Source organism: Setaria viridis, chromosome 5, assembly GCF_005286985.2.
Source record: "Setaria viridis chromosome 5, Setaria_viridis_v4.0, whole genome shotgun sequence".
Taxonomy (NCBI): domain Eukaryota; kingdom Viridiplantae; phylum Streptophyta; class Magnoliopsida; order Poales; family Poaceae; genus Setaria; species Setaria viridis.
In genome coordinates, this window is record NC_048267.2 from 4408853 (window position 1) to 4430359 (window position 21507).

The following is a 21507-nucleotide window of genomic DNA, read 5'->3' on the forward strand; positions in this document are numbered from 1 at the left end:
CCTAACTTTGGCACTATGCAAAAAGAAGATTCTCCATCACATCAAACTTGCGGTACATGCATGGAGTACTAAATGTAGACAAAATTAAAAACTAATTGTACAGTTTTGTTGTACTTTGCGAGACGAATCTTTTGAGCCTAATTAGTCAATGTTTGAACAATAATTCACAAATACAAACGAAACGCTACAGTATACTACAGTGCTGTAACAGTAATTTGGCACCTCCAAACTTTGGGTCCGTGTATACGAGCGCACTTCGATTTGCAGAAAAATGCCTAGGTAGATGCCACCTGATTGATGAAAAATACTTCATCACAAGGCCGTCCGCATGTATAAAAATCAGCAAAAAAAAATTACGAGGAGCGAATGGTACCGGAACATGGCGCAGGCGGCAACAAATAAAACAGAAAAGATCTCCCATCTACCTGCCCTGTAACCTCCAGTCATCTGACCAACCTTCAACTGGTTGACCACCAGGAGCACACGTCAAACTGACAGGTGGGCCCATCAACACGACCGCCACCATGCCCTCGGTAGAAAGCGCCTGGAAACCCCTCGCCAGCTGTGCTCCGGGTCACAGCGCCATACCTACCTGGATCCGGTCTTGGTGCACCGAAGACTTGTGGCCCTTCCCCTCCCGTGCTCTCGCCTCGTGGGGCCGGTCCATGCACCCGGGGCCGCTGGCCGCTCCCGAGCGCATCGCCACCACCCCACCCCCTTCAAAAAGGGAAGCAAAAACACTGCCACGGAAGGCGCGAGCCATTGGAGGCAAGCCCAAAGGAGGCGGAAAGCTTGCAGGCGAAGGCGGCGCCGTCTCGGGAGGAGCCCTAGCCGGCAGCCATGGCGCCGGGGGTAGTGGTGGTGGAGGAGGGGGAGCAGCAGCCGGAAGCGCCGCCGCCGCGGCCGCCGCTCGCCGTGGAGGCGCTCCGCGACAAGATCGTCGAGAAGGTGAAGGCGAACCGCGTCACGCTGATCGTTGGTGACACCGGATGCGGTAATCGCCGGGGTTTTCTTTCTCCCATTCCCTCCTAGATCGGTTCGACTGTGTGCGTCTCTGCTGGTTCGTTGCGATGAGGCCTTTTTTCTGCTTTTGGGGTTTTGTTGAGGCCTGGAAACGAAAATTATATGCATATTTTAGATTTTTGTTGGCTAGGTTTTCATGAAACTTTTATTTTTCCTTCGTTTGCTGTGGTTTTGGATGGGGTTTCTGTCGTAGTGGGGAGAAACTCGATGGGTTTTAGCAGTCTGAACTTTTATTCAGGTTGTTTCCTCAGTTCTCTCTTTATTAGTGTTTTCTTTCTCTTTTAATATTTTTATGCCTGTGTGATGTTACCTTCTGTACCTTACAGTGAAATTTGTACTAGTCTTCTCTTCACATTTTATATTTTGATTTTGATGCCTGTGTGAAGTACATTCTACCTTATAGTGCCTAAATTCACCGTATGGGGTTCGAATTTCAGATTCAGAATGGAGAATGTTGGGCAAGATGCAATTGTCTTGTAAACAAACATTGATTTTTATTTAATCTACTAATGTATTCACTTTTCTGTTTTGTTGCAGGGAAGAGTTCTCTAGTGCCCCAGTTCCTCTTAGAAGAAAATATGGAACCCATTCTGTGCACACAGCCTAGAAGGTTTGCAGTTGTAGCAATTGCTCGAGCGATAGCGGAATCTCGCAATTGGCAGCTAGGCGAGGAGGTTGGATATCACATAGGGCACTCAAATGTGTCGGATCTCAACTCTAAAAGGTACTTAACTCACAGTTACACGGTGCCATTGTTCTAGAGATATTTGACTGCTCTCAAGTCTCACACTCTCACTTATCACACAATACTCAGCTAGTCTGCTAATTATCGGAGCACCCTAGTCTGCTGATGTGGTAGGGGCCAAATTGGTGTTTCTGAGTGTTACGTTGCTTGTCTGACTATCAATCAGCATGCTTGACAAATGCTTTCTTATCAGGCACATTAGCTTAGTCATAGCTTGTGCTCTGGTTGTTGGTGGACTGCTTGGCTCCAATATGCTAGGGTGCTAAGTTTCTTCAGGAAGGATATCCTGCACTTAAGCATTTTGGGTTGGTGCTCCAGTAAGCTTTTAAGTGTGCATTGATCCCCTCGGGTTCGTACCTCAAGCATCTGTCACGAATGCAAACTTGATTGAAGTCTTGTGGGTACAATTAATCTTATTTTACCCTCCCTATCCTTTTCAACTGCCAATTAAAAAATTATCCTTGCTAGAACCCTAAACCCTGATCCTGAAAACATTGCATTTTAGACTCAGTGCTCCTTTATTCCATCTTTTCGTCTTGGCATATCTTTCTAATACTATTTTTCAAAGACCAGAGATGAAACCCTATGTTATCAAGATACCACCACAGGGCAATGGCCAAGACATGTGGGGCCTTGGTCGCACATGTCATCGATACACTGTATGGGACTTCTCAGTTTTACATGGACACGGCCTGACTCGGTGTGGGTGTATGGTTCGGCGGATCTTTTGAGGAGATGCCAAAGAGCACTTTAGAATCTGACAGGGGTGTCAGAGTCTGACATGGTTGAATTTCAGTGGGTGTTATTTAATATTTTTTAACATACTCTTCTGTCAATATTGACCACCACCATTCATTGATAGCTTCCTTGCTATGAATTTTTAGTAGCTTGCCTTCTTACTTGGGTATTTGATTTGCCTGAACTGGATGATCCATTTTTACCTACTTATTGATTTTGTACTCAATCCTGTTATGATACATTATTGACTTTCTACTTAGTTGACATGTGAATCAGGTCCAAAATTGTGTTCAAAACAGCTGGTGTAGTATTGGAGCAAATGTGTGATAGGGGAATTGCTGCGTTGAGGTATAAGGTCATTATTCTTGATGAGGTACATGAAAGATCTGTGGAATCTGATCTTGTCCTTGCTAGTATCAAGCAGTTTTTGATGAGAAAAAGTGACTTAAGGTAAGTACTGTAGTAATGTCCACTAGTGCACACATTATGTTTGCCTATTAGCAGTAATGTTCCTGTCTCACAAAATAAACAAGTAATTGCCTACCTGCTGGTTGATATGCCACCTTGTCACTCTTGGCAGGTTGGTTTTGATGTCTGCCACTGCTGACATTACAAGATATAAGGAATATTTTAGGGATTTAGGAAGAGGTGAAAGGGTTGAAGTGATTGCCATTCCCAGCAGTCCACGTACAAACATTTTTCAGAGGAAAGTCCTATACCTGGAGCAGGTAAATATTGCGTTTCTTATCTTCGTTCATCATATATCATTAAACTTACAATTAACCAATTAGCATGATGTGTCTTCAAATCTTAAGATGTCTGATTGCACCACAAGATGAGTTTAATTCTGTATTTACAATTACTCTCCAGCTTTTTATGATGACTTACCATTGTACTGCTGATCCCATGTAAAATTTGCCATTTTCACAAATTATATTATTGACCTGCTAATAAAACACGTTGATGCACTTCATGTTTGTCATTAATGTCAGTTTCATTACTTTGCCAACTTCATTATTGTTGCCATAAGACTTCATTTTCTGTTCCATCACCTGGTTTGTGTTTTTAAGATAGATGGTAATTTATATTCATCTCCTGAAGCTTGTTTCCTCTGTTAATTATAACCTATTACAATTTAATTCTTTTCAGATTGCTGATATTCTCAAGATAAATTCTCAATCGCTTTCAACAAAATATTGCTCTGGCCTGGATGCTTCTGCTGATGCTGAAATTAACTATGATGTTTATGAACTTATCCACAAGTTATTGTTGCATATACACCAAAGTGAACCAGACATTGGCAAGAGTATTCTGGTTTTCCTCCCTACATACTACGCATTGGAGCAGCAATGGATCCGTCTGCTACCTTATAGTTCAACCTTTAAGGTACATATTCTTCATCGGAGTATTGACATGGATGAAGCTCTTCAAACTATGAAGATATCAAAGTCTTGCCGAAAGGTATACAGCCTATCATAGTTGTATTTCTTACCTTTAGAGTCTTGCTTCAATTTCTAAAAGCTATGTGGTGCCAGCAGCCATGAGGCATAATGATATTATTTACGGAATTTCCTTTTTCTACTCCCTCATTTTCTTTTTATAAGGTGCACATGTATTTCAAGATTCAAACTTCATGATCTTCTACCAGAAAGTTGCTCAAGAGTTTTTTTTAGATTGTTAGATACCATTCAGTGATCGGTACCATTGTATTCAGATATACATTTAGTCTCACATGATTTCAATTTTATGGTCATGGGCTATGTCACAGGAAGAGATTAACAGTCAAAGTGTAGCATTGGAGACCACACCAGGTCAAATAGTGGCACACATTCTGAATGGACGGAGTATGTGTTACATGTCTCAGTTACATGTCATTCCTGATTAGCTGTTGAGTTTTCTTGTATATGTTAATTTTCACACCAGCATTTTACGTGTTTCCTATCCTGTAAAGGGTAAGGGGAACTAAATACATCTTTGGTCCATCTAGCCTCTCACACTTCACCATATATAACTCCAACAATTTAAGCACCCTTACCTTAATTAGGCTAGTGATTGAGGGGGTATTATAACCATTGTACCACCGCCTTAATTCCTTTGCATTAGTTGGACTTACATTGGAAGGAGTACTTTTTACAAAGGAGAATGGCTTGAACCAATAACCTCAACCACTGTAATCTTGGGCTTGACTGGACTACATGGGAACCTCATAACAGTTTAAAAGAACTTTGTTTGGATGCGGTTTTGTATTGAGATGATTAAAACAATCCGCTGTTCCCAATAGAGCGAATGGAAGATCCTTTCCTCTGAGTTTGTATTTTTCTTCTTTTCTGCAGGTGATACTGGCTACAAACATTGCTGAATCATCTGTTACTATCCCAGGAGTTGCATATGTTATTGATTCTTGTAGATCATTGCAAGTCTACTGGGACCCAATTAGGAAAACAGACGCAGCTGGGCTTGTTTGGATTTCAAAGTCTCAGGTAACTCCACATATATTACAATGTTTTTCTTGTTCAATTTTACTTTTGACCCTGAAACTTTTTGTCACTATTCTTTAATCTTTTCCTAGGCTGAGCAGCGTAAAGGCAGGACAGGACGAACCTGTGATGGTCAGATTTATCGTCTGGTGACTGGAACGTTTTATAGCAGTTTAAATGATCATGAATATCCTGCCATTTTAAGATTATCCTTAAGGGAGCAAGTGCTCATGGTTTGTTGTGCAGAGCCCAGATCTATGAATGACCCTAGCGGTAATTCTTTTTTTTCTGCAGCTAAGCCACCTTTTAATTCATGTTTGTTTTTGTGATTTTGTAGGGTTATGTTCGTTGTTTTTTCTTTGAAGCAATCTTATATCTATGATTATCCCTGGTGATTTTGTCACTGAACTTTTTACTTATCACACATTCGAAGCACAACTTTGACAATTCAATTCACAATTCCATATTTTTTTGTTAAATCACAAAAGAGTTAATACACCATGGAGATACTTCCAATGAAGAATACATTAATAATGCTATATTCATGTAATTAGTCCAAAAACTTCTTTGTGTTTTAATGGTCCAAATTTTTGCTACCTATTTAGGTTAAGATGAAACTCTCACTATGTTTTTTTTTCTCCAGCACTTCTGCAAAAAGTTCTTAACCCACCAGATTCAGATGCTATTGAAGATGCGTTAGAATCACTTGTTCAAATTCATGCATTGGAGAAGACAGGCCCTGGACGCTATCAGCCCACTTTTTATGGCTGTTTGCTCAATAGTTTGCCATTGTCATTTGATTCTTCTGTTCTTACCCTAAAATTTTGTGAGCTTGGTGCTGTCCATGAAGGAATTCTGATAAGCATTTTGTTGGACATCCAGCCGCTTCCTATCCTGCAACCTTTTGGCTATCAAGCACTGGTATGTTTTGTTGAGTTATAGATCATCGTTTATCTCCAATTCGCAATGTTGTGGTAGTTATTCCCTATTATCTGATTTATAGTGCCAGAAGTATAGAGACAATTACTTCAAGGAAAATGGCAGTGTACAAATTGGCAAAAAGGAAGCTACTACTGTTGGAAATCTTTGTGCATTCCAATTTTGGGAGCGTGTATTGAAGGTATATCTTTTTTGTAATAATCGCTGTGCATATACATTGGTCATTCAGGCATTTGGTTGTTGCTTTATTTTTTTTGCCAACATTCCATGCCATGCTAACATATTAGACATTATTTTACATCTTCATCAAAGGATAAAAAATGCACATGAAATTTTTATTGTCTGTTATTTGGGATTAGATTTCTCATCTTATGTTTCAGGACAAGCATCGTCTGGATTATCTAAAAGATGTGGCGAACACTGAAGAATCAGAAGAATCACATACCTTCCTTGCTAAACCTGAAGAGGAGTGGTGTGCAATTCATAATCTTGTCCCTGCAGCGTTTAAGAACATATCTGAAATTTGTATGTTCTTTCCCTTTACTTTTTTGATTTGTGAGCGTAGGTGCTCCTAATACAATATTTATTTTTACATTTCGTAGTGCCTTAGTTACGCCATTTTTCTTGCCATTTACATTTTCCAATATATTTTGGAAAATTTTACAGGAGATAGTAGAAAAGGTAGCTTACTGTTCGGCTTGGAACTAGCTTTTGTTCAAACAAAGTTTAATTGGTGTGAGGATTTACTCGGAGGAGTGCAAGTTATTTCCATACAATACAAGTGCCATATGTCAGCTAACTAGTTCTTTTGAACAGATGATGATGTTATGCAGCAACTGCACCGTTTTCGACCTAGTTTTCTTGTCAAAATAAATCCTCCGAAGCATCTTCAGCCTTCTAAATTCAACCACACGTGTCTCCATCATGAAACACTGGAGCTGGAGGAGGATATGAATTCACTCTCATTAGAGGCTGAGAATTCTCACTGCGATTTACCTAAGCGGTGTGCTGCAACTCCATATGTTTCGCAAACTGATTTTGGGACCACTATCATTGTTGAAATGCTGAAGACACTTGTCAAGGAGGTGTGTTCTAATCAATGAACCAAACACACCCTATGAACATTCTATATATGGAATGCAGTGTGATTTATTCTCTGTGCTACCCATAATGGTTGTTATTTGCTCCACAGATTAAGGTACAACATGTCGAGGAAAAGAAAGTTTCTTATAAGGGACCGCTTGGTCCTTATATGAAGCCAACCTTGGGAACTGAGGCGTGTGTGTTCTTTGTTAATGGATCATGCAATCAAGGGGCTGCATGTCGCTTTTCTCATTCATCCTTTGCTCCTAAACCAGCATGCAAGTTCTTTCTCACATTACAGGTACGATTTTGCATATTAAATGTTCATGGTTGATGTTTCATGTTTTATTGGCTCATGTCTTCATCATTCTAAGTTTGTAGCCTGAGCTGCCAATTTGGGTTGTTTTCTTGTGCTTCTAATAGCAAGTTCTTGTCATAATATTTCTGAATGAAAGAATTCAATGCAACAAACTGAATAAACTACAAATGACTCTGTTTTATCTGGCGTAGATTTGTATTTTCTTAAATGCAGGGGGTACCGAGTTATACCAGAGAATGATACCACTTACCACTAACATTCCTCTGTTTGAGTCGTCTGACGTTCTCTTGCATCAGGGCTGTCGTCATGGTAACTCTTGTCCGTACTCACATGATACTGGCTTCTTGATTTCTACGCCTATCACATCTGGAATATGCTCTCAAGAAGGCAGAGCCACTTCACTATGTTGTACAAGGTTGTTTCCTGCTGATGGAGATGGGCATATTCTTATCCTGAATGATAAAAACCTGCAGTTCACTAGTAAGCTTAGCCTGTATTATGATGCCTGTAAGATTGTTGCTGGTACACCTGGTCTGCAGCCTGTTGAGTCCCATTCAGTTCCAAAGGGCCTCAAGATACTCCAAAATGTGGCTGATCCATCTAGTCTAATCACTGGACGTGACCATAAATTACCAGTTCCTTGGACAAAACTGAAGCGAGTTTTCTGGTTTGCTGATTTTGATAACGAAGAATCAGCCAGTGAGCAGGCTCTCTTGCAGAAATTATTTGAGAATATGGCCATCAAGATCTTGTCAGAAAGGCTGTCTGACCTGAAGGTCATCTTGATCATGAAAAACACAAGATACATACAGTTTCAGGTACGCCATTCCTCAAGGTTCATAGCAAAATTCAAAATGTGCCTTGGCGCATTGCATCCAACTGTAGTGGACAGGTGACGATAAGCTCCCTGCGAAATATAATTTTGCCACTAATTTTTTCAGGTGGAAAGGTTGGCGAGGGAATGCTTCTTTTCCCTCAGCGAATCATTTATGTTTGATGAAGCAACTCTGGGATGGTTCTCGGACATATCCAGGCATCCAAGAGGGATGCAAGTCTCAGCACCAGTCACCTACATCTTCAACATGCATCCTCCCTCCGTGACCCAGTTTGGTGATTATCCAGCCGAGCTGCGCAAGGCGCTAAGCAAGAATTAGCTAGGCCAGGTTACCCTCCTCGTGAATAGCTAGTGACACCGGAGTGTCTCGTAGTGAACCTTGTTCGTGGTATCGGCACTGAAGACCTTAAGTGCTTAACACGTTTTAAGTTAACTCTACTTTATCGTTTGCTTCGATGTCCTGGACGCCTAATCACTTGTCAACTGTCCTCTCTTAACCTGCTTATTGTACATTGCTTGCAAATACTCGTTTGCAGGCGCAAACTGCTTGACCTTGGTACCTTAAGGTTAACGATGCTTCAGGTCGCTGCTTGATGGTGAGATCAACACTTCGGAGAAAGTCGTGCATGATGCTTTTCGAGCAAAAGCTGTTGATGATACTTTAGAACCTGATTGCTTCAGCTTTGTATTCCTAACATCTAATTGCTGGTTATGGATTCTAAAAAAGCTGTATTTTTTTATTCTTTTGAGAATAAAAAAGCTGCGTTCCTAAAGTTGCAACAGCGTGTACCTTAACGATACCATCTGCAGCGTGCAGGCCATTACACGCAAAATTACGCTCAAACAGAACTACCATATAACAAAATTTGGGAGCAATCTTCTCGCAAAAAATTGGGAGCAATCTGTAACCTGGTTATCTGGAGAATAGATGTCCAGGTATCCTTTGGCAGGCCGCCAGGCCGGGTTTTGTGAGATGGATTGCAGTGCTTACGCTCTCCCTGTTTACACTGCAGTTGATGCGGAAAAAAGAAGAAGAAAAAGAAATTGTCGTGCTTGACCTTGACCCAAATCGAGTCCTTGCTCTATTTTATTATGACGTGGCCAAAAAATGTGCTGACCTTTTTCTAATAACTAAAGTTATTGGGCCAAATCAGCTCCATTTCTCCTTTCTAACATTTAATCCGGCCTGGTCCATGCTAAAGACGATCAGGCCGAGCCACGACCGGCCCACTCTCCCGCCACTAAACCCTAAACCCTTCCCGTTAAAAACCCCCTTCCTCCGTTGCCGCCACGCCGCCGCCGCCCACCTTTCCCCTCCGCCGCGAAAACCCTAGAAACTACCCAACCCCCCGGCCCGCCGCCATGTCGTCCGCGACGCCGGCCGTCGCGTCCCCCGCCTCCGAGCAAGCCAAATCGAAGAAGAAGAAGCACAAGTCGAAGGACGACCCTGCCGCCGCCGCCGCGGCCGACCCGCCGTCGCTCGCTGAGGCCGAGGAGAAGACCGATGGCTACCTCATCAAGCCCCAGGCCCTGGTGCCGTCCCTCGACGCCTCCACCTGGCCGCTCCTCCTCAAGAACTACGACCGCCTCAACGTCCGCACCGGCCACTACACCCCGCTCCCCTCCGGCCACTCGCCGCTCAAGCGCCCCCTCGCCGAGCACCTCCGCTACGGCATCATCAACCTCGACAAGCCGTCGAACCCGTCCTCCCACGAGGTGGTCGCCTGGATCAAGCGCATCCTCCGCGCCGAGAAGACCGGCCACAGCGGCACGCTCGACCCCAAGGTTACCGGCAACCTCATCGTCTGCATCGACCGCGCCACGCGCCTCGTCAAGTCGCAGCAGGGCGCCGGCAAGGAGTACGTCTGCGTCGCCCGCTTCCACGCCGCCGTGCCGGACACCGCACGCGTGGCCCGCGCGCTGGAGGCTCTCACCGGCGCGGTGTTCCAGCGTCCGCCGCTCATCTCTGCGGTCAAGCGTCAGCTCAGGGTGCGGACCATCTACGAGAGCAAGCTCCTGGAGCACGATCCCGAGCGCCATCTCGCCGTGTTCTGGATCTCTTGCGAGGCAGGTACCTATGTCCGGACTCTCTGTGTGCACCTTGGGTTGCTTCTTGGTGTCGGCGCCCATATGCAGGAGCTGCGCCGTGTCAGGTCGGGGATCCTCGGGGAGCAGGACAACATGGTGACCATGCATGATGTGATGGACTCGATGTGGTCGCTTGACAACCACAAGGATGAGTCCTACTTGAGGCGTGTTGTGATGCCGCTTGAGGTACTGCTTACTAGCTACAAAAGGCTTGTGGTGAAGGACTCTGCCGTGAATGCTATATGCTATGGTGCTAAGCTTATGATCCCTGGGTTGCTCCGATTTGAGAATGATATTGAGAATGGGGAGGAGGTGGTTCTCATGACGACAAAGGGTGAGGCGATTGCAATTGGTATTGCTGAGATGACTACTGCTGTGATGGCCACCTGTGACCATGGTGCAGTTGCAAAGATCAAGAGGGTAGTGATGGACAGAGACACATACCCGAGGAAGTGGGGGCTTGGCCCGGTGGCACTCAAGAAGAAGAAGCTGATTTCTGAAGGTCTCCTTGACAAGCATGGGAAGCCAAATGAGAAGACCCCAGCTGAGTGGCTTAGGAATGTGGTGCTTCCAACTGGTGGTGATGTTGCAATTGCCAGCATTGCAGCTGCTCCTGAGCCAGAGAAGGTGAAGGTGGAACTGGAGGCAGCTGTGACTGACGAGGTCAAGGAGAAGAAAAAGAAGAGGCAGAAGGATGAGGAGGACAATGATGCTGATGCTTCTGTTCCTTCAAAGAAGATCAAGGTTGAGGAAGCTGCTGAGACAGTTGAAGGGGAGAAGAGTGAGAAGAAGAAGAAGAAAAAGAAAGACAAGGGTGAATCAGGATCAGCTGAGGCCGTGGAGGTCAAGGAGGAGGTCGATGTGGCAGATGAGAAGGGCAGCGGGAAGAAAAAGAAGAAGAAGAAGAGCAAGGAAGGAAGTGATGCTGCTGATCCAGAGAGTGCTCAGAATGGAGAAGCTGAGAAGAGTGAGAAGAAAAAGGAGAAGAAAAAGAAGAGCCGAGATACAGAGGAGGCACAATAGGTGTAGTTTATGGTGGCTGGCTACCTTCTTTGTTTGGAGTTGCGGGGGGAACTTGAAATCCCTTTCTTGCTTTGTATCCCTTGCAACTGCTGTGGCTAATGTACCATTCTTAGGTTATTACTTATTACTATTCTACTGCCTTGAACTGCTATGCCAAGTGGTGACATTTTCATTGAAACTCTTGAACAATGGCTGTATTTTTGTTTCTGTTATCAGATAATGCAATGAGTTCTCCCGTCTTGACTAGCAGGGCACTCAATTGATATTTTGAGCAATCTGTGGTTATTGTCTGATTTGAACATTTACACCAGACTCAGAGTAGCTTCCGGTGATGCTATAGCTTGTAATGATATGAGAACCTTATTCACATTAATGTTGCTACTTTGGTTCACACTAAATACCCTGCTTTGCTAAATGTCTCTTGGCCCTTGAGAGGTACACTCGGTCCAGGGTGCAAAGGGATGCTTGTGGTGCAGTGCAGAACTCCAGACCATTGATTTTGCCATCTTCTGCCTTAATTCTTAGGATGGTCTTATTATTTCATAGTGTTTGTTGAGTTCCGCTTAATAAGATCATTGCTAACACGTCGCCCTAATTGCAGTTGGTTCTAAGGCAACATTCTTTCCGTTTCTTATACCATGGTTTGTTCAGACTAAGTGTTGGTAATTTTTTGTGCGTTTGGAGTTTCCTTGCGACCTGGAGGGAAATAATAGTTTTGTTAGGTAACAGGTTTTCGTGTAATCTTTGCTTTACTTGGTTGTGCCTTCTACTGTTGACTTTCTTGGGTGTGATTGTGGTGGCGTTTTAAGAAATTTTACCATGTGGGATTCACATTTCAGGCTGAATTGATAGTCTTATGGGGATTTCACCTCTACAGGCGCAGAACATTTTTTTCTTTGGCAATCAAATTTAATTTCATTCAACAAAGGTGTTGTCAATTTGCTTTTCCTTTGCAGGAAAGAGTTCAGAGCCCCACTTCCCATGCGCAGTCTATCAGGTTTGCAGTGGTAGCAATTGCTCAAGCATTGATATATCTCCCAATTGGCAGCTAGGCGAGGAGGTTGGATAGCTCAATTCTAAAAGGTACTTTTAACTCACATTTATCTAATAACATCTTCTAGCAGATATTTGGCGGTTGGATATGCATCATTATACTCTTTTATTTTTTACTTTTACTACTGCTCTCAGTTATGAATAATCACTCAATGTTCAGCCACTATATGCATCTTTACTATGTGTATTTATACTTTATATTGTGATTGATTGAACATGGCTAATTTTTCTTAGAACCTTAGTCTGCGCTGATGCTGTAGGGGCAAAACTAGTGTTGTTGAGCACACTTCACTTCCCTGACTATCATCCGGCTTGACAGTTGACACACCTTAGTCATAGCTTGTGCTCTGCTTCTCTTGCTGGACATGGGCACTTGCTCCATTGTGCTACTTCAAAACCTTGAGGGAGCATACCCTGTACTCGCGTATTTTGAATTGGTCCAAGGTGCTTTGGAGTTTGGATGTGCTGTGCATAAGTACCCTAGGGATTGTTCTTCAAGAGGGGTTGGAGACCGGTACTAAAAGAAAGGGAAAACACTTTCAAATACTTTTCCATCATTCTAAAATATATACCTTACATTGATGGACGTAGAGAGTATTAAACAGTAGGGAGTCTTATTTCTTTTGACTCGTGTTATCTAAACTTTTCTTAACTATTTGGATATCTAAACGGCTTCAAATTCAAAAATTTCAACAAAGATGTAGATCTTGGTTGAACCTACAATTTTCATAAGCTTGTCTCCATTGTCTAAGTCCATATGCATACTTTGTGAATTTCCAAAATAATTTATAACCGCGGGAAAGTATTCGTGCCAGCTATAAAAAAAAAGCCAGCACATAAACTTATTGGCTGGTGTATAACACTTAGACCGAGCAAACCTGAGCCCGAGCCGGCAAAAAGCCCAGTTTCTTTCAGGCCCAAAATATCCACCCAAGCCCGCCCATTAACTTCACCGGGGGCCCAATTCAGGCCAGGCTTGAGCTCAGGCTGGCCACCCATTATTTTCTAGTGTAAATTTAATTCATTTTATTATTCGGGCTGGGCTCGAATCCACCCATTTTTTCGGGCCGCGAAAATTAACGCCACGCCTGGCCCTAAATGAGTGTCGGGCCGGACCTATTTTGCTCAGGTCTAACACTTGGAGGATTTCTTGCCGCTACCTCTTACAATGTTGTATGCTAGCTCTAATATTACTGGTATGGATGAACCTACCTAAGACGATGAGTGTTCGAGGCTCCTAATAAGAGCAGAATTTATTAGTGAGTTCGTACATTGTCGACGTTCAGGCCTTGTTTAGTTGGCCAAATTGGGAGGTGCCAAATTACTGTGCTGACACTGTAGCACACTGTAGCGTTTCGTTTGTATTTGTGAATTATTGTCCAAACATTGACTAATTAGGCTCAAAAGATTCGTCTCGCAAAGTGCAACAAAACTGTGCAATTAATTTTTAATTTCATCTACATTTAGTACTCCATGCATGTACCACAAGTTTGATGTGATGGGGAATCTTTTTTTTGCATAGCGCCAAAGTTAGGAGTTAGGGTGAAGTAAACAAGGGGTCAGTTGAATTGTTTGAGAGTTAAGTATGTCCAGTAAACTAACAGCTCTCCGTAGACACGTAATACTCATACCACTTTTCTGTGCCGTGTCAACTTGATGACAAATCACTGCCGCACCATTCCCCATGTATAGGATGATATACTGCTAGTACAATAAGCAGTACTAGATGCTATACGATGGTTGACATTACAAGTTGTTATTCAAGTCAACGGATGAGAACTGTACGTGGCAGGGACACGTAGTAAGTGTATGAAGAAAGACGCCCTAATATTTTGCATGCATGCACGTACTCCATGGACACCTCGCCCTCCAGCTCCATGTTCGTCGCATGCCATGCTCTCTTCTTCTCCATGAAAAAGCGATGGCCCTCTTCAATCCCAGCCTATAAATACATCACCTTAACTATGCACACAAAATTCCACAAGCCAGAGACGCAGCTATACCTTCCTCTAAGTGCAGTCGTACCTAGAGCTCTATAGCAACAGCTAGAACACCCAACCATGGCAGCCAAATCCCCTGCTTTCCTCGTCCTCCTGACCATCACCATGACGCTCATCTTCTCCGTCTCAGTTCATGGATGCGGGCAGTACAGCTGCTCCAGCCCACCGCCGCCTGCCGTGCCAACCCCACCGGGGGCTACGTGCCCGATCAACACGGCTGACCTCAGCGTCTGCGTCGATTTGCTAGGGTACTTGCTCAAGATCCGGTTGAACGCTCCTCCACAGCCATGCTGTACGCTGCTCAAAGGCGTTGCCAATGCTGATGCAGCGCTCTGCGTGTGCGGGGTCATCAAGGTTCTCAACCTTATTAGTGTCCCGGTCGATGTCAATCTCCTTCTCAACGAGTGTGGAATGACATGCCCTCCTGGGTTTACCTGCCCACTCTGAAGCGTGTGCCCGTTCACATGCTAATGCGTGCTAGTAACCGTGAAACCTGTCTCACTGTCTGCACAATTGTTTCCAGGTTGTATCTTCGAGAGTCGACACCTATAGGCTATAGCTATACCTCAAGCTAGCAATAGGTTGTTACGAATAAGTTATTTTTTTTTCTTTTTAAAATCTATGTATGCCTCCTGTAATATTGTCTTGGTGTTTTGTATGTGCAAGTTTACTTATCTTATGATATAATAAAGAGAGACGATTCATGGTTTCACTGTTGCCAAAAGTTGTGTGACTGTGACCCTGGGTCTCGAACAATTTTTGATCGCGGCATGAAGTTACTTTGTGTTTTGTTTGGCTCAAGCAAGCATGCATAAATTCAAATGCTACCTTTCTCCTTACGACGTGGCTTTTTTTTATCGAAGTGAGTACCATTTTTTATATAATTAATTTTTTATTCCAGACTCGTTTAATTTTTTCTACGGGGAGTGGAACATGCCCATAGTTCAATTTGGTGAAGGTAGGAACTTCAATGGTTAAGGCCTGGATTGGTTCTTTTGCTTATTTTTAAGCACCCGTCACATCGAATGTTTAGATACTAATTAGGAGTATTAAACGTAGACTATTTACAAAACCGATTACATAAGTGGAGGCTAAACGGCGAGACGAATCTATTAAGCCTAATTAGTCCATGATTTGACAATGTGTTGCTACAGTAAACATTTGCTAATGATGGATTAATTAGGCTTAATAGGTTCGTCTCGCTGTTTAGCCTCCACTTATGTAATGGGTTTTATAAATAGCTTACGTTTAATACTTCTAATTAGTATCTAAACATTGATATGACACTTGCTTAAAAATAAGCAAAGGGAACCAAACGCCCCCTAAATTTAGTTCCAGATAGTGTCCAAGGTGATTGGAAATGCTAGGTTGTTGATGCAACTGTCTCTTTCTGAATCAAAGTACAGCGCGAATTTTCTCTCACGAATCAGAGGTAGCGATTCCTAGCAGGATACGAAACAGAGAGAACTGGAAAGCGGCGAAAACCATGCCCATATCTTAAGAATAGGATCACCCTCTCTGCTGGCCTACCACTATCCTCATTGCTAGTATGACAGAAATCTAGCATGATCATTAGACGGTCAATCAGGCGTGCAAACTACTACAAGATTCAAGTCTTGTGGCTACAATCTTTGCATCTCAATTTGTAAAATCTGATATTAGCCAAAAATGCCGATCAATCTCCCGTGAAGGCGTGCACCTTACACGTCACGTTAGCATGTATATATAGTCTTAACACATCCTGAGCTCGTTGATTCCTTATTATTGCAAATTTAAAGTGTGCTATGACTCATCACATTTAAGGCATAGACCATTTTTGTCTCTCCCGTGGCAATACGGATCGCGTTCGAACGGGCACCTTCATGTCCAACGTGAACAAAGTTCCTCTTAGGAAGGGAAAAAAAAATGAAAACATATCGCGCTGACGCTCTCCGGCTCTCTGCAACACACGCTCTGCCTTAACCGTGCTTGTTCACGCGTGCGTACAGCTGACCGCGCTAGCTGACTGCGCGAGAGCACACGCACTGACGCACGCCTTGGGTCGCCGTCGGCCATCCTCGTCGCTGCGCCGTAGCAGAAGGCCGGCATGACCAGCCTTTGCCGCTCTACCACCAACTGGGCCGCCGTCTCATTAACGGGACCCTGAAGCAAAAGCGGCCCAAGCTAGCGTCGGACTCGATCGGTGGGGGAGGAGGAGCTGCTCGGCTGCGGGCGTAAGTAAGGGAGAAGGGGCACGCACGGCTGGCTTAGTACCACCTCGCCCGCGCAACACGGAGTAAGGCGAGGCGCGAGGATAAAAGGAGGCGAGGGTGCCCTGCTGCAACTCATACCTTTCTCGGCCTTTTGGCTAAGATCAAGTGTAGTATCTGTTCTTATCAGTTTAATATCTGATATGTGGGCCATGTGCCCACTTCGATATTAAATTTATTTTTTGTGGGGGAGGATCCACCACAGTGGCTTGCCACTGGGATCTTCGAGCGTCGCTTGGGCTTTGCACTACTGCCCTAGCCTGGCGCACCCCAACCAAATCAATGGTCAAATCTTTATGGGCCTTGCATTTGGCCTTGGTCGGCCCAGTCCTACGGTCGGCTTTGGTTAACGAGGTCTTCTGAACTGTTTGATTTGGCTAGCTTTTGCTAGCGTGATGGAAGCTGCCACAGGGGGCCCTTGAAGCGGGCCAGCTGGGTTGCATGAGGCCTTGGTCTATTAGCTCGGCCCAGCCTTTCTGTGGCCGGCTTGGTTTGTGATAAACGAATTGAGAGGCTGTCTTCTGAATTTATTCAGTTCCTGAATCTGATTCGGCTTGCCTTTGACATGCCTTACTAAACGGGAAGGTCACGAGATATCTAAACCGGACCGTACGGAAATCTTTCTAACATCTTTGTATGCTCCCTAGCTTGGTTTGACATGCCATGGACTTCAAATGCGACTTACGCTGATCAGGCTCCTTGATTTGGGCCTGCCATGGTCCATCCTCGAGAATATCTTGGCTCTCACACGACGACATGCCCACGACGCACGGTCTTGCTTGTTCTCGAGCCGTCCGTCGTAACAGAAGGCCGAAATTGAAGCCCAAATAAATAAACTCGCAGCCCATTTATACATCCATCAGAGAGCACGGCAGCCCGCAGAAGTAAAGCAGCCCAAGAGACGATGTGGTGTCCAATATGGCAATATCCAATAATAAAAAAAGAAAAAGAATATTATAAACATGATCCGAAACGAACAAAACCGTCGGTGCACGTAACCCCGTCTACTGGTCAACGTCACGTTTTTATATTTTACGTACCCCCAAATCCCCACCGCGCGCGGCGACGACCCAGCCGCGCGGCGAGTCGCGGTCGGCTCCCCTGCACAACCGCACCAGGTCGCGCGCAGCTCCGACCAGTCAACCCCTGTCAAGGTCACGCAAAAGCAGAAGCACCCCCACGCCAGATACGACCTGTCCAGCCGACGCTCCCCGCCTCGCGCGCACCCCGTCGGCCGTCGGCCGCCCCCACCAGTCGGCGCCTCGCCCGCGCCGCACGGCACGCGCCCTTCCGCCGCGCCAAGGGACAAACGGGCCGGCACCTCCGCGCGCCCTTGCCTTTTCGGCGGCGGTGCGCGGCTGATGCGCCGGGCCCAGCGTGTCTGGAGGCCCGCCACGCCGGCTCGGCTCGGCATCTCGCTCCCTTTTTCCTCGGAGAAAAGCTGCCGGAGCTTTTGCCAGCGACCTTTGGCTGCCATGCTGCTGGTGGTGCGAGTCGGAACGCGCTGACACCGCGCCCGGACGTCGGAGTGATCCAGCGAGGACTTTGCTTGAACCATCGTCAGCCTACGCAGTCGTAGCCCCCCAGGCCCCAGCTGAGCGAAAATCACCTCTGAGCTGAGGCAATCATCCTACCACGCCCCACGAGTGGAGAAACGGGAGTGCTCCACCTCCACTCACTGATCGATCGCTGGGCCAACTTTTCCTCCTATAAACAAACGGTGAAGAAGAACAAGGCAACTTCGTGTCTTCCGCTCTTCAGCGACCCGTCGCCGTCGCCGCTACGTTCCCGTGAGCTGCCGAAACAGTCCACCGTACCCAACTTGCACAGCGCTAAAGATCCCACCAGACCACGCGGCCGTATCAAAGCGGCGACGAGCGCGAGCCCGCCGACGACGACTCGGCGAGCGAAGCGAACCCGCGGCGCCATTTCCTGCTCCGCACGTGCCTGCCTCGACGGTTCCCGGGGCCGTCGCGATCGGAGAAAAAGAAAAGAAAAGCGCAGGGCACCAGCGCCATTTGCTCCTCCCGACCTCTTTATAAACCCCGCCTCCCTCCACTCATCTCCTCCCCACCCAGCTCACCACGCGCAGCAGCGAGCACCAAGCAGAGCAGGGGAGAGAGCAGAGCGCCAGCAGCCGTCCGATCCTTCGCCGCAAAAGCAAGAGGCTGATCCGATGGCTCTCGCTCTCTCCGGCTCTTCCGCGCTCCGCGCCGCCCTGTCCACGCTGGCCCCGAGGGCCTCGGCCACCAGGGGCTACGCGGCGTCGGCGGCGTACGGGGCCATGCGGCGGGCGGCGGCGGCCGCGGAGGGCGCCGCAGCGGGGGAGGCCAAGGAGGCCGGGCGCGGCGCCGCCGCCGAGATCTCGTGGGTCCCCGACCCCGTCACGGGCCACTACCGCCCCGCCAACTGGGCCGCCGCCGCCGACCCCGCCGACCTCCGCGCCGCGCACCTCGCCCGCACCTACGCCAGGGCGTGAGGAGGGCCCCGTTTGCCGCCGTCTGATATAACATACCAAAGGGGAAGGGGTGGTGGGGGTTCGTTTGGCTTGGCGTCGTCGTCGCGCGCGCTCCGGTGACGGCGGCGGGCCGGCATGGCCGTGGAGGAAGTCCTCGGTTGGTCGCTGTGCAACTTGACGCCTCATCATCTCGGCTCGGCCAAAGGGAGAATGAAGATACAATACAATACAGGAAGAGCGGCCTCCGGTCGCCGTGGTGTGCGTGTGTGTGTGGGCTGGATGCCCTGTTCTCAGCTAGCGCTCTCCTATCCTATCAGATTCAGAGCAGGGTTTTGCTGATGTTCTACGTTTTGTTACTCGCTATCACCAGAAATAAAAAAGTTCCTTGCAGTTTGTTCTAATTCCTACCATCGTTGCAACATTGGATATAGTGTCTAAGAACAGGAGAACCTGTAGAAAATAGACAAGCACAGAAACTGTACTCGAAATCGTCTGAAATGCGAACTAGTGCATTTTCCTTGCGAAAATCCCTACAAAAAATCTTGTGGTAGGCGTGCGTGGCCGCACTAAAAGAAAATGTGCCCCGGTCGGTGCAGAGAACCCGTCCCGTCCGCTCACTGTCTGACGTGTGGTGTGGTCCGGCCCTACGAGTAGGCCTCGTGCCTATAGGAGCGTTCCAGCACTGCTTCCCCACTAGCACAGAGCCGTGCAATTTTATCACACAAGACTCGAGAAATCCACGAGATCGCGGATTGGTATTGCTTGAGCGCCCGGTGATCCCCGTTGCACTCCAGCCGACCACCACCGACTCCTGCGGCGCCTAGAATTTCCCGTGCTCCAGCGATAGGGCGCGACCGGGGTGAAACTGAAACCAGTGGCAATACCATTGGGTCCCCACCGCGGGTGCCCGTGAACCTTATCGTGGCGCATGCCTCCCGCACCGACCGACGGCATGGACGCCGTCGTCTCTGCTAGCCTTTCTTTCTTTCTTTCTTTTATTTAACGCGGCGGTGATCGACAGCGACCGGCGGCGCGGGAAGCTCCCGCAGGGCTTGCGGGTCTGTTCGCTTCAGCTTATAAACCGGCTGAAAAGCTGAAATGGCTGATTTGTTGTGAGAAAAAAACACTGTTTGGTAGCTGATAGGCCGGATGAACAAGCTGAAGCGAACACGCCGTGCATAGTTGCATCCGGCTGGCTCCGTTCTCGGATCAACTTGGGCTGAGGGCAATTGACAGTGAACGGGCCTGGCCATTGAATATTTGAATTGAGCACCAGTGGTAGCTCAAATTTACCACGCGCAGGTCGGCACACGGAAGGATCAGGAAGGTAAGGCGACCTGGACCAGTCATCAGTTCATCACATGACGCGCTGCCAAGATACCCTCCAGGCTCCAGCAAAAGAAAAGCTGTTGGGAATGGGCCGCCCTGCGTGGGATCAATCCCCGAGAAGATCAGATATTATAACGTGGCACTAAAAAAGAATAAAGTAGCCGCCGGGATTGTCTCACAAAAGAATAAAGTAGCCGTCGAGATTGGTCTCAAAAAATATTAAAGTTTCGGCGTGTTCAGATCCGACAACCTATCGAGGCTACCCGAGTTAGGGTTGAGTGCGCGAGACTTGTCAAGATTAGGAATTTGAAGGTAAACACAGACATACGATTTAGACAAGTTTGGATCGTTAGATTGCGTAATACCCTACTTCTTGTGTGTCGGTTGGATTGAATTGCCTTGAAGAGGATCCCTGCCTCGCCTTATATTATCGGGAGCAGGGTTACAGGTTGGTTGATTTATAAGAATACTAGTCGAATTCGATTAGATAAGGCATACTCTAATTATTACGAGTAGTTTTTCGAATTCTCGACTAGTTCCTATCTTACCACGTAAATCATACCATCCTGCATCATAGTCTTCACATCTTGTACCAGTCCTGTACCTAGAACTCTCCAAATCTCCTGATGAACTCGTAGATGTATATACGACGGCCGCCGAGGTTCGAATGCGAACGGTGCAGGTCATCTGGCTAGTTGGTGTGCAAATTTTATTTGAAATGCTGTAGTCCACCGACGAACAAATACTTCAGCCCATTTTTAAGTCATCTCTTGCTATTTTATCCTTCCCGAGATACCCATTGCCGACAGCATCAATTAGTTGCTATTTTATCCTTCCCGAGATACCCAATACTGACAGCATCAATTAGCGTCCATATAGCTTTCAGTAAAAGAGAAGGCTTCTGGGCAATAATGAACACAGCTGAAAGGGAGTGTCAATTTTCTTCAACACATGCGTAGTGCGATTTTCTTACTACGCCATAACCTTTAGTACTGTCTTAAGCCCGCTCAATATGTGCAAACAGATTATCATCTGGACCACAGAAATCTGAAGGAATGCAAACATACACAGCCCATACAGATACAGATCACCACACATGGGCCACAAACTACCCATTAACACCCACAGTAAGAACCACAAGCATTGGG

At 46.3% G+C, this 21507-nt stretch overlaps 4 protein-coding genes and 1 non-coding gene across 6 annotated transcripts; all 5 read left to right on the top strand.

Moving 5' to 3' along the window:
* Nucleotides 1-749: 749 nt before the first annotated feature.
* Nucleotides 750-8631, top strand: LOC117856074 (zinc finger CCCH domain-containing protein 4). Of its 2 annotated transcripts, XM_034738497.2 has the most exons (14): nt 750-994; nt 1561-1747; nt 2783-2956; nt 3087-3234; nt 3656-3967; nt 4840-4986; nt 5076-5256; nt 5627-5904; nt 5987-6103; nt 6303-6447; nt 6739-7007; nt 7115-7306; nt 7621-8142; nt 8266-8631. In XM_034738497.2, exons 1-14 carry the CDS (start codon nt 841-843, stop codon nt 8476-8478), a joined length of 3039 nt encoding a protein of 1012 aa, XP_034594388.1. In that variant the 5' UTR covers nt 750-840; the 3' UTR covers nt 8479-8631. The 2 variants fall into 2 exon arrangements, with proteins under 2 accessions (XP_034594388.1, XP_034594389.1); XM_034738498.2 differs by lacking the exon at nt 750-994 and having other exon boundaries at nt 1606-1747; nt 2767-2956.
* Nucleotides 8632-9441: 810 nt separating this feature from the next.
* Nucleotides 9442-11529, top strand: LOC117856075 (H/ACA ribonucleoprotein complex subunit 4). The gene has a single exon (XM_034738499.2). The coding sequence runs from the start codon at nt 9522-9524 to the stop codon at nt 11268-11270; it is 1749 nt and encodes a 582-aa protein (XP_034594390.1). The 5' UTR covers nt 9442-9521; the 3' UTR covers nt 11271-11529.
* Nucleotides 11530-14383: 2854 nt separating this feature from the next.
* On the top strand, nt 14384-14770 carry LOC117854897 (cortical cell-delineating protein). Its single transcript, XM_034737159.1, has one exon. It carries the CDS (start codon nt 14384-14386, stop codon nt 14768-14770), a length of 387 nt encoding a protein of 128 aa, XP_034593050.1.
* Nucleotides 14771-16649: 1879 nt separating this feature from the next.
* On the top strand, nt 16650-16846 carry LOC117859412 (U2 spliceosomal RNA). The gene has a single exon (XR_004641203.1). It is a non-coding gene; the product is annotated as a U2 spliceosomal RNA (small nuclear RNA).
* A 1768-nt stretch (nt 16847-18614) lies between these two features.
* On the top strand, nt 18615-19431 carry LOC117857398 (uncharacterized). The gene has a single exon (XM_034740046.2). The coding sequence runs from the start codon at nt 18749-18751 to the stop codon at nt 19049-19051; it is 303 nt and encodes a 100-aa protein (XP_034595937.1). The 5' UTR covers nt 18615-18748; the 3' UTR covers nt 19052-19431.
* The last annotated feature ends 2076 nt before the right edge of the window (nt 19432-21507 follow it).